At 35.3% G+C, this 14602-nt stretch overlaps 1 protein-coding gene across 4 annotated transcripts in view; it reads right to left on the reverse strand.

Annotated features, from left to right (window-relative positions):
- LARS2 (leucyl-tRNA synthetase 2, mitochondrial) overlaps positions 1–14602 on the reverse strand; it is an 85823-nt gene that overhangs the window by 46850 nt on the left and 24371 nt on the right. For all 4 annotated transcript variants that reach the window (XM_071735860.1, XM_071735863.1, XM_071735862.1 and 1 more), the window contains exons 6-7: positions 13118–13207; positions 9637–9780 (exon numbers count right to left, since the gene is read on the reverse strand). In XM_071735860.1, coding sequence (XP_071591961.1) covers positions 9637–9780; positions 13118–13207 — 234 coding nt within the window. The remainder of the gene's footprint in view (positions 1–9636; positions 9781–13117; positions 13208–14602) is intronic.

A 14602-nucleotide genomic window follows, 5' to 3' on the forward strand; every position in this document is an offset into this window, starting at 1 on the left:
AGGCTGCATTTTGTCAGTTTTTCTAGACAATAGCCTGGAGATAGCAGTCAGACAAAAGACATTTTCATGTCCTAAACTTTTGAAACTTTGACTTAAAATGGCAAACAGAGTTCTAGCTGCCTATCTATTTTTAATATTTCATACTGCTATATTACCAAGCACAATAGGCTGTAAAATTGAGTGGTGATCTTTAGGTGATACCATACTGTAAAAAAACCCTAAAACCAAATCATAGCAAAAAAGGGTCCATATTGAACTCAAAAAATATATAGTACTATAATAATATAAAAAAAGTATAATATGTTATGCAGTAGAGAAGAAATTAAGTGTTGGTTCCTTCATTAGCCATCATGTCCAACAGTCAATCTGTAACATCCATGTATATTTCTACACAGGGAGAGATATACCCAAATATTTACATACTTTCTGATGTGTGCCAGAGAAGCATAAGACTATTCCAAGTCAAATAAAATTTCCCTAAACCAATTTGAGCAGTATGTCTTTAATAAAAGAAATATACAAAAAGTACAGAGAAGACATACAAAGAGAGAACTCTCTTGGAGAACTCAAAGCTCATCTCATTTATCACTTCACAATATTTCACACTTGTGTTATGCATTCTCCATGACTGTCCAAAATCTTTACTTTGGCAGAAGTACAGTCAGAGGCATAATTCACTGTGACAGATGGTGGATGTGCTGAACAATTACAGTTAAAATCTAAGAATAAGGCAACGTGTTGAATAATTTTTCCTTCAGCTGTGACTCCCATCATAAAATGTGCAATCTTCTTATTATCTCATTAATTGCTAACAATCTACAAGGATGGACAGTAGCTATCATGTGCTTCTCAAATGAAATGGTGAGTAGTTAGATAATTAGTCAATATACATCTCACTCTTTTTCAGCTGCTGTGTTTTAACAACATTTTTAAATATTTTCAGAGTGAGATGCATAAAAGATACTATAGGGATTACTTTGTAAGTACTGCCATTGTGTATCTATCATTCAAAGTACAACAAAGGGCATGCCCTTTATAAATCATAATATTACACCACAACTTGGGATTATTATTGCTTTCTAAATCCTTAAGAATTAAATAACTTTCTGATTAAATAAAAGAATGGTAAGGTTTTGGAAGGTTTTAAATTATACTGTGACTTTAATCAGTTGTAGCTCACAATTGCAAGTACACTATATCAGAGAATTGCAAATTCTCATTATTCTCATTGATTTTAGTGTTTCAGAGACTACTGAGCTTTATCTGCCATGAATAATCTATGTACATATAAGCCTACAGAAGAATAACAAACAAGTGGAGATAAATACATATATAGAAATACATGTACACAACATCTGGATACATGCTTAGTAGAAATTTTACTTGTTTTATAAAGAATGAAATTGTGCCAATACATACAGAACTGGCTGGACACACAGATTTTTATAAACCCTCCTGCTTGGGTATCCATTCTAATCTACATAACACTTTGCTGGCTGAAGCAGCTAAATGTGTATGTACTCTACTGAAATGCTACAGTCTATAATTGCTCGCCAACAAAACTTTCTAGGCTTTAACTGCAGGATTAACACATCACTGAATCACAGAATCACATCACCATCCTTAATACCAGTTTGATAATGATTTAAACTCTTGTTAGTTGGCCTTTTTAGGAGCTACAGGCTTTTATAGGCTACAGTCAGACTTATTCCAATTCTTCTTTTGATAATACAATGCTTCATGGAGCTAAATACAGTAAATGTCAACTTAGCTTCATCTGAACAAAGGTAACAAAGCTTATTCTGCAAGATGACACAGCCTGGCAGAGTTTGCAGACACAAACCATTCACATCTTAATATGCAAATGAACAGTAGCATAGCATGATTAAAACAAAATAAAAATAATTTTTTAAAAAGCTTAAAAAATTTCAATATGGGAATATTATTTTCTGTTCTTTTCACCCAACACACTGCTTTGGTTTCCTGTCAAGGTATGTAAAGGAAAAAATGAACAATATGTAAACCATAAATACTTTATATAGTGTTACAGAGGCAAAAATATACAGTATGTATAGTGCTAGCATATATGGAAGTGTTTCTAGATAGTAAATTAACCTAGGGTACTAACTAACAGGAAATTAGAAAAGCACATTAATTCTTACAAATATTATTACAAATATGTAATATTACATTCCAAATTCATTGCTGTAGATTAGGAGGTTTTTAAAAATTGCTGAAGGGAAACCCTTTTAAAAAACTTTTCATTTTCAAACCTAATTACACTGCACCATGCAAAACCATAAACCTATAAATAAATGTTAAAACTATTCTTAATTTTAAAAACTTATACACAGCCTGTTTGGGTACAGGAAACTCTTGAACAAAACCTAACCAAAGCTAGCTTAGAAATCCCTGAATATTACAAGCTAGTGTTTGAAAAGTTAAATATGAACTTCATGATTTTTGCTTCCAAGTCCTTTTTTAAAATCACTGCCATGTTGGATAAAACATCTTCTGAATCATTAATTAGTCCCATGAATTCTGCTCCAATTATAATTTTGCAGATAGTTATATGAATGCTTTAACAAAAATCCTGACCCTTAAGGTCCTGTGCATAACTCTTAGCCACCTGTGCCACAAGTTTGTTGACTGGGTCTCACAGAAAAGACAACCAACAAGATTCCCATCACTTAGGCAAATAAACAAAAGTAAAACCATGTTGGATTCTGCAAGGGAGAGGAGACAGAACAGAAGTGCTTTATCATTTCCCAAATTTATCTCAGCTCCTAAAGTCTGCCTCCTGCTTGTAGTTCAAAGAGGGAGGATTCCACTGAGTACCTATAAAATTCAGTCTCTGACTTAGGCAAATAAAATTTTTAGTACAATCAGTGCCTGCCACTGATTTCCTACTTACTGAGATGACTTCAGCTCTTCCATGATAGTAAATGAAATGAAGTTAAAAATCTAAGCTATAAAGTATCATGTTTATTCTTTTTTTCAGTGAAGACAAGGTAATGAAGTTTGAAAAATTTGCAACGTATCAAGACTAAAATAAAAAGGTCAGCAAAAGGTCTAATTTCAAAAGCATTCAATTAGCAAATTAAAATAATATTCTACTAAATTAAAATACACATTAAAATGAAAAGCTTTCCATCTTAGGACAAATCAAAGAAATATTCAAGATCTGTTTGGATTAAAATGAAATTCTTCCTTTTACTTGATCAAGCTCCCAAAATAGTAACCAAATCTAAACTAAAGATTACACAATATAACTTAATGCAACTTAATATATTAACTAAATACAGGAAATCAAAATTAGGCTTATCCACTGGTTTATTTTGCTCTCTACTGCACAGTTCCAACTGTGACTATGTAGTATGTAGCTGTTATTTAATTTCTTCATGTTTGCCTCCCATTTTTTTTTTTACCTTGGGTAGTTTCTGCCTGTACCACTGTAGGTCACTCTTGACTCTTATTTCCCACGTGTGAAATACACTGAAAGTATACATTAAAAAGGTGCAACACAGATCCTGTCTGTGCTTAAAATTCTTTCTTGTAAATGTCTGAATTTTTTCCCTTTCTTTATCATACAATATATGGTTGACACCTTTGGTTTGATTATGGAGTGCTGAAGCAAAGAAATGATTCCTCAAAAGTGGTAAGTAAAGCCAGTGTTCTCCAGATCTGCTCTGCAGGGTTTTTAGCAGTTACCAAAGAGAAGATATTTCCTTTCCAATATAATGAGCCCTATCTCTGTGATGAGTAACTGACTCCATAATTATAAAAGCAAGCTCTTTAAAATATTTGCTAACATTTTCAGTAGGACTGAGCATCCTCTGTTTTGTTTAGTCTTATACCAACAGGAGTTTAAAATTTATATGCTGTAGCATCAAACAAGATGCTGTATTTAAACTCAGGTGAAAGAACCATCCTAGCCTGGATATGCACAATTTTTTGTCTTACCAAGTTGACAAAGCAGGTGTCACTTTTTCATTAATGAAGCCCTGATGAAGCTCTAGATACAGTGCTCTGGGTCCCTGCCCAGGAGAGAGGTCTCAGTCTTACTCAAGAGGAAAAGTTTCAGAACAAGGTTTATCAGGCCCACTGTGTTGGAAGATGACAACTATGAGCTAGACCCCAAGTGTGGGAAGTGAAAAAACCCACAAATAAAGCATGAAAATCTAAAGACCCAGCATTTCTACTTTCCTCAATGATGAGGCATTGCCTCACACTAGGATGTATTATCAAGACCCTTTTTAACATCTGAAAATTCAGTACTTCAGTTTCAAAAAATTGCATTACTGTTCAGCTTAATAGCTCAGAAATAAAATAGAAAATTAAAAAATCAAGCAAAGCATGATTACATAAAACAATTCAAATTTTATTTGGACCAGACAAAAGAACTGTCAGACACAGTGCAAACCGGAGAAAAGCAGAAGAAGAACTGGTAGATATTTTGTTATTTTTCCCTTCACACAGTTAGCACCATGAGAACATCTAAGAACATCTAAGTTCCCACACTTCACAAATGGATTAGTCTCTAAATGTCTGTACAAAAAACCCACCAAAACCTATTAAAAAACCCACTAAAAATCAGGGGTACTACTTATATGTATCACTACTTTAAATTAAAGCAGAATTTTGCAGGCCCTGTCACTTTTTGCAGTATTTAATTAAACATACATGTACTTTTTGCTGTGCAGAAAAAAGAAGATAATTTAAGGCAAAACTCCAAGTTTCAAAGTTGATTCTATTTTTTTTTTTAAAGATGTTTTTCTGGTTATTTGGGTGAGTTTTGAAAAGTAAAATATGAAAAAGTGTAGTTTAAAACTAATATAGGAAGAACAGGGACTGTGCAAAGATTAATCTTACAGATTCTGATTTGAGGGCTCAGCTGACTGTGCAAAAAACCCCAACCTAATACCAATTTACAGGTGCACACACAAAATACTAACATTTACAGATTCCTCAAATGAATCTGCCTACAGATTCAGCTGGGTAACCATAGCAACTAAATGTTTTATCTTAAACATCTTAAATGCAAAGACAACAATTTGAATAATAATGCCATCATTTAAGGTATTATGCTTTTATCAAAGAAAACTGTCAAAACAAAAATGACCATTAAGTGTTCTTTAAAAATCCATAACAGCTGCTAGACCATTTCAAATGTACTTCACAGTTTAAAAATAGGGTCATGATTACTTTATTACTTTACATAACAAAAATGCTTTCTGCTAAGTGATTAAAGCATAGTGAATATTTTTGCTCTTTGAAAAAAAACCATCATTGCCAATGATAAATTGCCATGTAAGCAAACATTACTTGCTTTAATTTTTTATTTCAAGAAAGGACTATGAGCAGTAACACTAAAGAAATCCAAGCAAGTTCACAGAATATTACTGCTTTGGATGCAACAGAGATCTGTAGAATAGTGTTTGTGTAGGAATGAAACACAGAACTTACAACACACCAGATGACTTCACAGCCCATTTCTGATCATGTAACTCCTTTTTGCTATTTGATTACCCTTTCCAGTATTGAGTTTTATTAAGGTTGTGAGACACAGAACAAAACAGAAAATTATAAATGTGTGAAAGTAAGAGAGGCACACAGACTAGGAAGATCATCAATATGCAGAATAAATAGGCTGAATAGTTAAAATGAAACCATCTGTGGATGTTCCCTGTTGGAAACAAGCTGCATGCATACACATTCAGCCATTATTGCTAAATGGGAATTTGCATGAAGAACTAAGGGAAAGGATATTCATTAAATGAATTTTAAATGGAACTTGATCTATGGAACATGGTTATGAAATACTTACATTTTTGTCTAAGCCACACAAGAAAGGAGCAACTTACCAGAGAGAAATCTTTTCTTCCAAACACGCTTTCCTGCTATGTCAGCTTAAAGAAACTCAGGGACAATTTCTGGAAGGAACAGGGAACAGACTTGCAGGCAGCCTTGTTGCAGAAAAAGGGCAAAGAAAGTGGAGCTTTCTGACATTTAGTCTGGAATTTCTGTAAACTTGCAACTCACCAAAGAAGCTGCAAGCAAAAGGTGACCAGAATCAAATGGCTTCCCCCGTGATATACCAAAACCAGATTAAGACCTCATTGTAAGAAGATGAGTATAAGTAGAACACACTGAAAGGACACTAACTCTCTAAGTCTCTAAGTAGCCAAAGCAGGAAATAAATTACAAATCTTCCCCAAAAGGTGCAAGGACTAAATTACTATCAGATAATTTTTGAATGCTTACTATTTTTTAATTTGAAGACAAAAAGTAGTGTAAGTTCAGTAGATAACAGAAATCTAGCCGTACAACTCACTAAAAGCCTGATCCACTTACAATTTCCTAAACCTAAAAAGAACATCTCACACAAGGAAGGAACAAATCTGCTCTTTGCCAATGAACTTGTACACTCTGAGATAGTCAGGTGAGTTCTGATACAAATGCTGGCAGTATGGCTCAAAGACCCAAAAGCTACTCTATAGTGACAGAAAATGCAGTCCAGAATTGTTTTGACCACACTTGACTTCAAAAAAAGCAGACTTGGACAGAAGGTGTTCAACAGGCATTTGACTCAGAAATGGGGAATAAAGATCTCAGAGTCAGACAAGTTCTAGAAGGGCTAACTTCTATTTCTATTGTTTATTTTAATGCAAAAAAGTTGACCATGGATTTCAAATTCTCAATCCCATTAAAGATAATCTGTATAATGTTCTCTCAGGTTTCCCATTTACACAAATCTGGCACATGGAGCACCGTAAGGAAACTTCACCATCTAAGCCCAGCTTAGACAAAAATGCTCTGTAATACTGTAGCATTCTGAGTCTTCAGGTGCCTGAAAATAACTGCAGATAAGTTTCTACACTCATATTCATGGTGAGCCTAAAAAAATGAAGAAAAAGGGAAGTGACATTCATGAAGTATTATTCTAGAAATATCTGTTCATTGATAAACTGTCAGGTAAGGATGAAAGAACCTAATTGTTGTACTCATTTATCCTTAGAAGCATGGCTATACAAAGTCTCTAAATGGCAAGGACTTCCAAGAAAAGGAAGTTGTATTGGTAGTAGTTCTGGCCCATGATGTAATCCAGGAAAATCTCTTTACAGAAATCAGTGTCTTTGATAACAAGAGACATGAAATAATCGTCCCTGCTGAAGTGAAGGTATTATGATCACTAATGTTATCATATTAAAATCATATGAATTATTAAAGATCTTTAGCTTCTTAAAGAGGTGCCTCTATCCTCCACACCTATTAAGACAAGCTCTGTGAAATCTGGACTCTCTGCTCCAGCAACTGAAGTACTTGTCCAGTGTAAACTCATAGACAGTCTCCCTCCAATGGACAATCTTCACCTGCAGCTTGCAGTTCATGGCCAAAAGAGTCTTCTTAAGAAAGTAAGACACAACATGATATGTTATCTAGCCTCTTGCATCTTGAGAGAAAAAATGAATAAAAAAAGATAATTAATTTATCTTAATCTTCCAAAGCATGAAATCCATCTAAGATCAAATATTGGACTTGGAAAAGCAGAGCCTCGTAATCTGCTATTTTTTTTTTAAGGTTTGGGGGAAAAAAAAAAATTCCCCTCTACAACCAAATGTTTAAAGCCCTTGCCAAAAGAAGTGGAATGAGACTGATCAAAATGTGCCAGAACCACAGCAACAAAAATGGGACTCGGCGGAGGGTGAGTAAAAAGGAAAATCCAAACCACCTGCTGATCCTTGGTAGCATCTGTCACTGTACACGAAGTGGGAGCACATGAAGACAATGCCTGCCAAAGCACTTGAGCTGGGAGCAATACAGCATCATTCAACAGCCTGGTTGTATAAGCTAGCATAGACCCTCCAGAGTATCACTCACACACAGAACAAAATTTTGGGAAACCTTTACAGAGATCTGTAGAGTACTCAAATGTCCTCTGTTTAAAGATTTTGGAGAGGTTGATATAAACGTTCATCCTCAAATGAAAAGTAGAAGCAGCTCTCACTTGTGATGCTGCTAAGATGTTCCAGGGGTCTGCACTTTTGCCCTTCATGCAGGTAGGGGATATGAGGTGACAGGTGACTGCATGCTGTGGAGACACAAGTTCTTTCTTGTCATCACCTAAGCCTACTTTCTGGAGAACGACTTGAGGGAGACATGATCATCCCAAGATCCGATGCCTTTCTTTCTTAGCTAAGAAACTAAAGATGAATGATAAATCCTCCTCCCTAGAGAAGGGTGCATGTTGAGCATGAGGTAACAATACTATAACCCAAGGGTTTTTTCAAGGTTTTTTCAAGGTTAATGCAAAGCTCTTCAGTCTTGTCTTTTGGTCTTAAGGGTGGTTTTCCCATGTTAGAGGGAAATTAAGTAAACAGTGGCTTGGTGCAAGCATGGATACAGCCCACAAATAGCAGTCATTATTTTCTACAACCTCTATAAAGAAAACAGACACAAGATTTATCAGTAAAGGCAGCAACTCTAGTGAAGCTCCAGCTTCAAACTGAGAGAAACTGCGCTGGGGCAGACCCTGAAATATCACAAAGGTGATAATGAAATCTGGTAAAAAGAGCACAAATAAAAAGCTCAGAACACTGTGACCATTTTGTGATTGTGCAGACATACTTCATTTTCCTTCAGCTGTAGCAAATGTTCCCTCCTTACTGCCAGAACAGGCAGCACAATCAGAAAACATGCATCTGAAGTACCCTCTCTTTGTATGAGGAATCAAAGCATCAGGCAGTACATCTAAGGTTTTTCTCTTCTCTACAAATGGTCCTACAGAGAGACCTGGTTTTCTGGTCCCTAGATGATGGTGCAAGTTGGTTCTCTTGAATCTGAAGCTCAGGTAAAGGGTCAGAGATGAGCTTTAACCTTTTATTTCATGTAATCTCAATCTGTACTTGAAGTCTCAACATACAAAACACTTGGATGGAATAAAAACTTCACCCAGACAAACCAGGAAACCAATACTTTCATCTCAGAGAGCATAGAGGCAAAAATTTTGTTGAAGAATTCCTAGGTGTGTCCCATCACAATCAAAATCTGAGCTCATAACAAAAAAAGATGTTTAAATAACTTGAAAATGTATTTTAAATTACAGATAATCAAAAAGAGTATGAAGCATAATAGGAGGTCTAGATGATCTTCAATAAGTAGTGGTTAATCATAAAGAACTATGGTTCAGACACGAGGCACAGAATGGTAGGTGACAGACTGTACCCCAGAGCTTGTACCATGCCCTTAAATGCAACAGCTTGACTAGAGAAACAAATTTCTAGTTCAAAAGAGCACAGCTGGACATGCAAAATACACAGGAATGCCCTTGGTGGTGAATATGGGAAGACAATGTGTGAATGCAGAATTCATTCATTCACCTCTAATTTATGCTTTCTGATTTCTTCAAAATTTAATCCCGCATCAATTACTTAGAATATAAAAAGATGTGACGAGAAAGACTACAAGGATCACAATTTTTATATACCCACATATACACAGATAGATCATGTACATTATTACATATTACACAAACCTGGGCATATGAAAGACCACATCTAGCTCGAGGAATATTTCTGGATGAAAATTCACTTCTTTTAAGTACCAACATAATTTTCGAAACTTGTATTCTCATACCTTTGCATAAGCAGTAGTTTTGATAAACCACTGTTTGAGGTATTTCTGTTCCACTTTTGCTCCTGAACGCCATGAGCAACCATTGTCATCCACTTGTTCATTAGCTAGAACAGTCTGATCCACTGGGTCCCAGTTAACCAAGGCCTAAAAAAGTTGCAGGAAGAATAAAAATATTTTCAGCAGTTATTTCAAAACCAGAATCTTACTTTTCAGACACCAAAAGAATTTTCCAGAATCATTGCTTTGGGCCCCTGAGTTTTCTACATTTTTATAATATCCATTTGAATCTTCTCAGAACTCAAAAAAAAAAAAAAAAAAAAAAAAGCAATTGGCAGCCTTTGCCTTGATTGATCATGCTAGTGGCAGATGCTGACACCTGAATATTAAATAGGTTAAGTGTTCTAATTGGCTATATTGCAAACTACATAGTCTGATGCTTAAAAGTTGTCCATCATTCATCCAAAAGTATTGAGTCATACTGAGAGGGATGAATAACTAAGGATCTCCAATTTGAGAATCACAAAGAAGTGATGGTCAGCTATATTTCAAGTGAAAAAGTATTTTCTGCACACCTGTGTGAATTACTTTTGTGATCATCTTTTCTTATAAATATAAATAAACAAATAAACCATGAAATAAATACCAGTGCTCAGGTCTACAAGACTGGTTTTTTTTTTTTGAGGGCTCATTGAAATACCAGATATAACATACTGGGGAGAGAGCAAAAATCACCTCCTCACAGCGTTGAACAATTTAGCTGATTGTTTATCATAAAGGATCTAAGACCACAAAAAATCCTAAGGGTCATTCCAGAAGTGATATTCAATGATAGGCATTAACTTGAAAAAATGAACAGAAAAACAAAAAAGCCAAAGTGATAAAGAAGAGTAATCCATTATTTTGAGTGCTATTTAGTACTTGAGCTAAATCAAAGTTAAATTAGCCTGGCTGAAAAACAGTAGTTCCAGCTTCATAGTGCTCTGCTACATTAAACATGATTTTAAAAATTCAAGTGTATTCTTTGGGTATGGGAACAACTTAGTACCTTAACCTAAAAACTAATCACTTTTCTCATACTGCTTACTTTACATTTTACCTATTACTGATCACCTTCTGAAATGCTTCCATTTCTGAACAGCTGATATAGCTTAGTTTTAAATATGCTACATAGTCTTAGAAATACTAAATATCACAGCTATTTAAAAAATCTTATAGTGAGGACAGCAGAAAGAGAGATGCATGGATCCTCTTTCTTAGGAATACTGTTGCTGGTTTTCTTATCAGTGAGTTGGGGGGTATGGTGGGGGTGTGTCTGATTACCTACATCTATTTATAAAAAAATTACTGTAATGAAATGAATGAAATTAATCCTTTGATAAAAGCAAGCTCACTTCAAATGAAGCTCATGTGAATTCAGTCACTGAAATTTAAAGTTTTTACAGTTTGCCTACCTCTTATCTGTCAGCTACCAATAACACCACACTGTTTTTTATAAAAGGCTTTTGAAAATTCATTGGGAAGTTAAAAGCAATCAATATATTACACTATTGAAGATCTATTTTCTAGACCTTCGGAATACACCACTTCTTTACTAGTGCTACAACACATTATGAAGTTGGCTCTAAAGTAATGGTCTTTTAAATTCTGAAAAAAATCCCCACACCACTCCAAAGTTAAAGTAACAGCTAAAGAGAGAGAAAACAGGTAATATTAAGCAGTAATAAAATACTAGCTGCATGAAGCATACACTTGTATAAAATCAACTAAGACTTGAAGTTGAGAAGGAAAACTGGTTCTCTTTTGAGGATATTGGATCAAATCTATGAACACATTGTAGAAGATAGCTGAACTGAGCTATATCAGTAAAATTATTTATATAAATAAATCATGCAAACCAAAGCAAATACACATTTCAGAAATCCATAGCTGAAGCATCATGTCTGTGAATATTTAGAACTGCATTTTATTCCTTCCATCTCTCACTGCCTTCTGACTAATATCCTACACCTGGGTATAAAATTAAATCCTTAGTTCCTACTTGTACATCATACAGGCAACTTCTTGACAGTGACAGCCTCTGAAATTATGACCCCATGAAGCTGCTAAATGTAATTTACACAAAGTGAGCACAGTGCAAAAGTGCATAGAGACCACAAATTATTTAGGTCTCCTCACCACACCAATGTAGACCATATCCTTTTAAGACAGGTTAGATGAGATATCTGTAGGATAAGTATCAATCTCCAGGTTTGCTGTCTATGATTCTACCACAGTCTACAGATACCTTACCAAAATAATCAACACAGTCTAGGCAGAAATCAATCTCAAGCTAAATAAAACACCCATATTTGGCCAGGTCAATAACCTCTACAACACATTGGTTAGATCTGTCTTGCAGGAAGAAGAGAAAGGATTTTGCTACACTGAATAAAGATGCCCACTGTGGATGCTTCAGCACCTAGATAGACATTGTTAATTCTCACTAATTCCAGCTCTCAGGCACACTGAGTCTGTGCCTTCCTACCACAGAACTAGGGAAAGTTCTGACCAGACACACATACTCCTGGAACAGAGCATTAGCTACAGTAACACTCACCATATATTATTCTTATTGCCACAGTAAGGCTGTGAATTATCTCCTTGTACACAAAATGAAATTGTAAGACAGGAGACTTTAAGCTGCATAAGCATCCTGCCTGACAGATATTGCAGGCAGGCTGAAGACACGGAATAAATATATACTTTAAGTATATATGACTGTCTGGAGGGACCCAGGCTTATGGGCTATCTCTGCCATCTGTTTCCTGACAAAAAGCAACTGGTTTATATCCATCAGAAATTACATGCCCTACAGGCTGACAGATGCTGATTTAAGTCCTCAAATGATCCTTGACTCCTAAGGGGGAAGCAGATCCAATCCCTGGTACTCAAACACCTCCAGGATCACACAGTACAGGGAGCCTGCATGCAAAATTTTTTTTATATATTGTCAATGCTTCCAGCAAAGCAGCAAGCCTTGCACTTTCCAGATTACCTGGGATCACTCATCAGGAAAACAAATTTACAGATAAAAATAAGCTTGCTATGGCAAAGTGAGGTTTTTGTTTCGTTTTTTTTTTTTTTAATTACAAACATAGAAATTTAAAAAAAGCAAGCAAAAAACCAAAACAAAACAAACTCCTAACCCCCCCCCCCAAAATAACCAACCAAACTTTCTCCCCAAGAGACAGCAGGTTAGTCTGATTTGACTTGCTGCAATACTCATTCATGTTAGTCAGTTACATATAAAATTTACCTCTACATTACATTCAGTTATATATAAAACTCAATATATTTTGCAGTAATTTTAAAACAGTAGAGCACAATAAATACCACTCTACTTAATGAATGTGAATGGATGATCCAGAAATGTGCCACTGACATAGTAAGTGACTTGAGTTACTGTACCTGTAAAGTATTACATGGCAAAGTTTGTACCTACCTCTTTTTGATACACTATCCCAGCCTCAAAAAGTTTGAGAAAGAGATACTGTGTCCACTTGTAGTACTCTGGTAAGCAAGTAGTTATCTCCTGCAGAAATGAAATAAAATAAAAACTCCTGAAGCTACTCTTAGTATTTTCTTATGGCATTTTAACTTAAACAATTAATTCAGGAGGGTATAATATATGCCACAAAGAAAACATAAACACAATTTTGGGTAGTGTTTATAATAAATATATATTAACTTGTACACAAAATCATAGAACACAAGCTCTGAGTGGGTTTGATCTGTTTCCCTATTAATGCGGAATATAAGAATGCTGCAAAACCAATGCAGATTGATACAAGAACAGAAGTTTAGTGGAAATGACCTGGGAAACAGCAAAAGTAGAAAAAAGTAGAGCTCTTTCAAGGAAGTCATCCTAGCCACGTTGCCTTTTCCCGTGTTGCTCAGCAATGAAAAGGAAGAACAGAGACAGGGAGCTGGGATCTGGCTGCAGACGCGAGCAGCCCAGAGGAGGCTGCAGCTGGAGCAGGAAATACAGAAAGACAGCAAAGCAGTACAGAGGAACCAGAGCTGCTGGCAAACAGAATGTGGGGGGTAGACAGCAGAGAGGTTGGGGTAAGACTCTAAAATTCAAGATGAAAGACTTGCAAGGGATATCTCACAACCAGAGGTCAAAGAAGGAACCATTTTAAGTGGCACCCAGCTCAAGGCAGGAGAATGCTCTGGGTTAATGTGTGGAGAAGAGTCATGACAGAAGTCACAAATTATTTGTATTGTTAGTAGGGAAATAAGGACAGATAAAAAATAAAAGACAACAAAAGAAGAAGGGATGAGAGTTAAAAGAACAGAAGGTAACAATATAATAGATAGCATTTGCTAAACTTGCAAACATTTTATAAGCTTTTTGTGAATTCTAACAATTAAAAATGAACCTAGTTATCATCTGCTTGCAAAATTCCAGATTTTAAATGTTTGTTCTTAAAAAAAAAACATTTGCATTTCAACTAAATATCTCCATATGTAAAGATGACTGACTATAGGATTACTTGATTATAGTTTCCCAATTTTCTGTACACAAATGCAGTGTTTTACAGACACAATGGATACACATAGATTTTTTAATCCACATATTTTAGAATTTGGCCAAAGTGAAACAACTGTGTAACTTAGTATTTAAACAGGTTACATCTTTAAAAGTAACAATAAATAGATCACATCTCCCTCCTCAACAGACTTCCTATTTAATTTGCACTTGTTTAAAGAAGAAACATTCCTAAAAACTGTGCTTGATCACATTTGTACTTATTGAAGTGGAAGATGACTCCTTCACTGAGGCTCAGATTTTAGAGTTACAGGTTTGACATCAGGCCACTGATAAAACTTATTCCATTTGTAAATAGTCATCAACTATCTGAAATATCTTCAAATCTGAAATGTCTTTCACCGAGGCTTTCCTATTACCTAAGTTTCCCACCAT

The sequence above is a fragment of the Heliangelus exortis genome, chromosome 2 (assembly GCF_036169615.1).
Source record: "Heliangelus exortis chromosome 2, bHelExo1.hap1, whole genome shotgun sequence".
In the NCBI taxonomy this organism is placed as follows: domain Eukaryota; kingdom Metazoa; phylum Chordata; class Aves; order Apodiformes; family Trochilidae; genus Heliangelus; species Heliangelus exortis.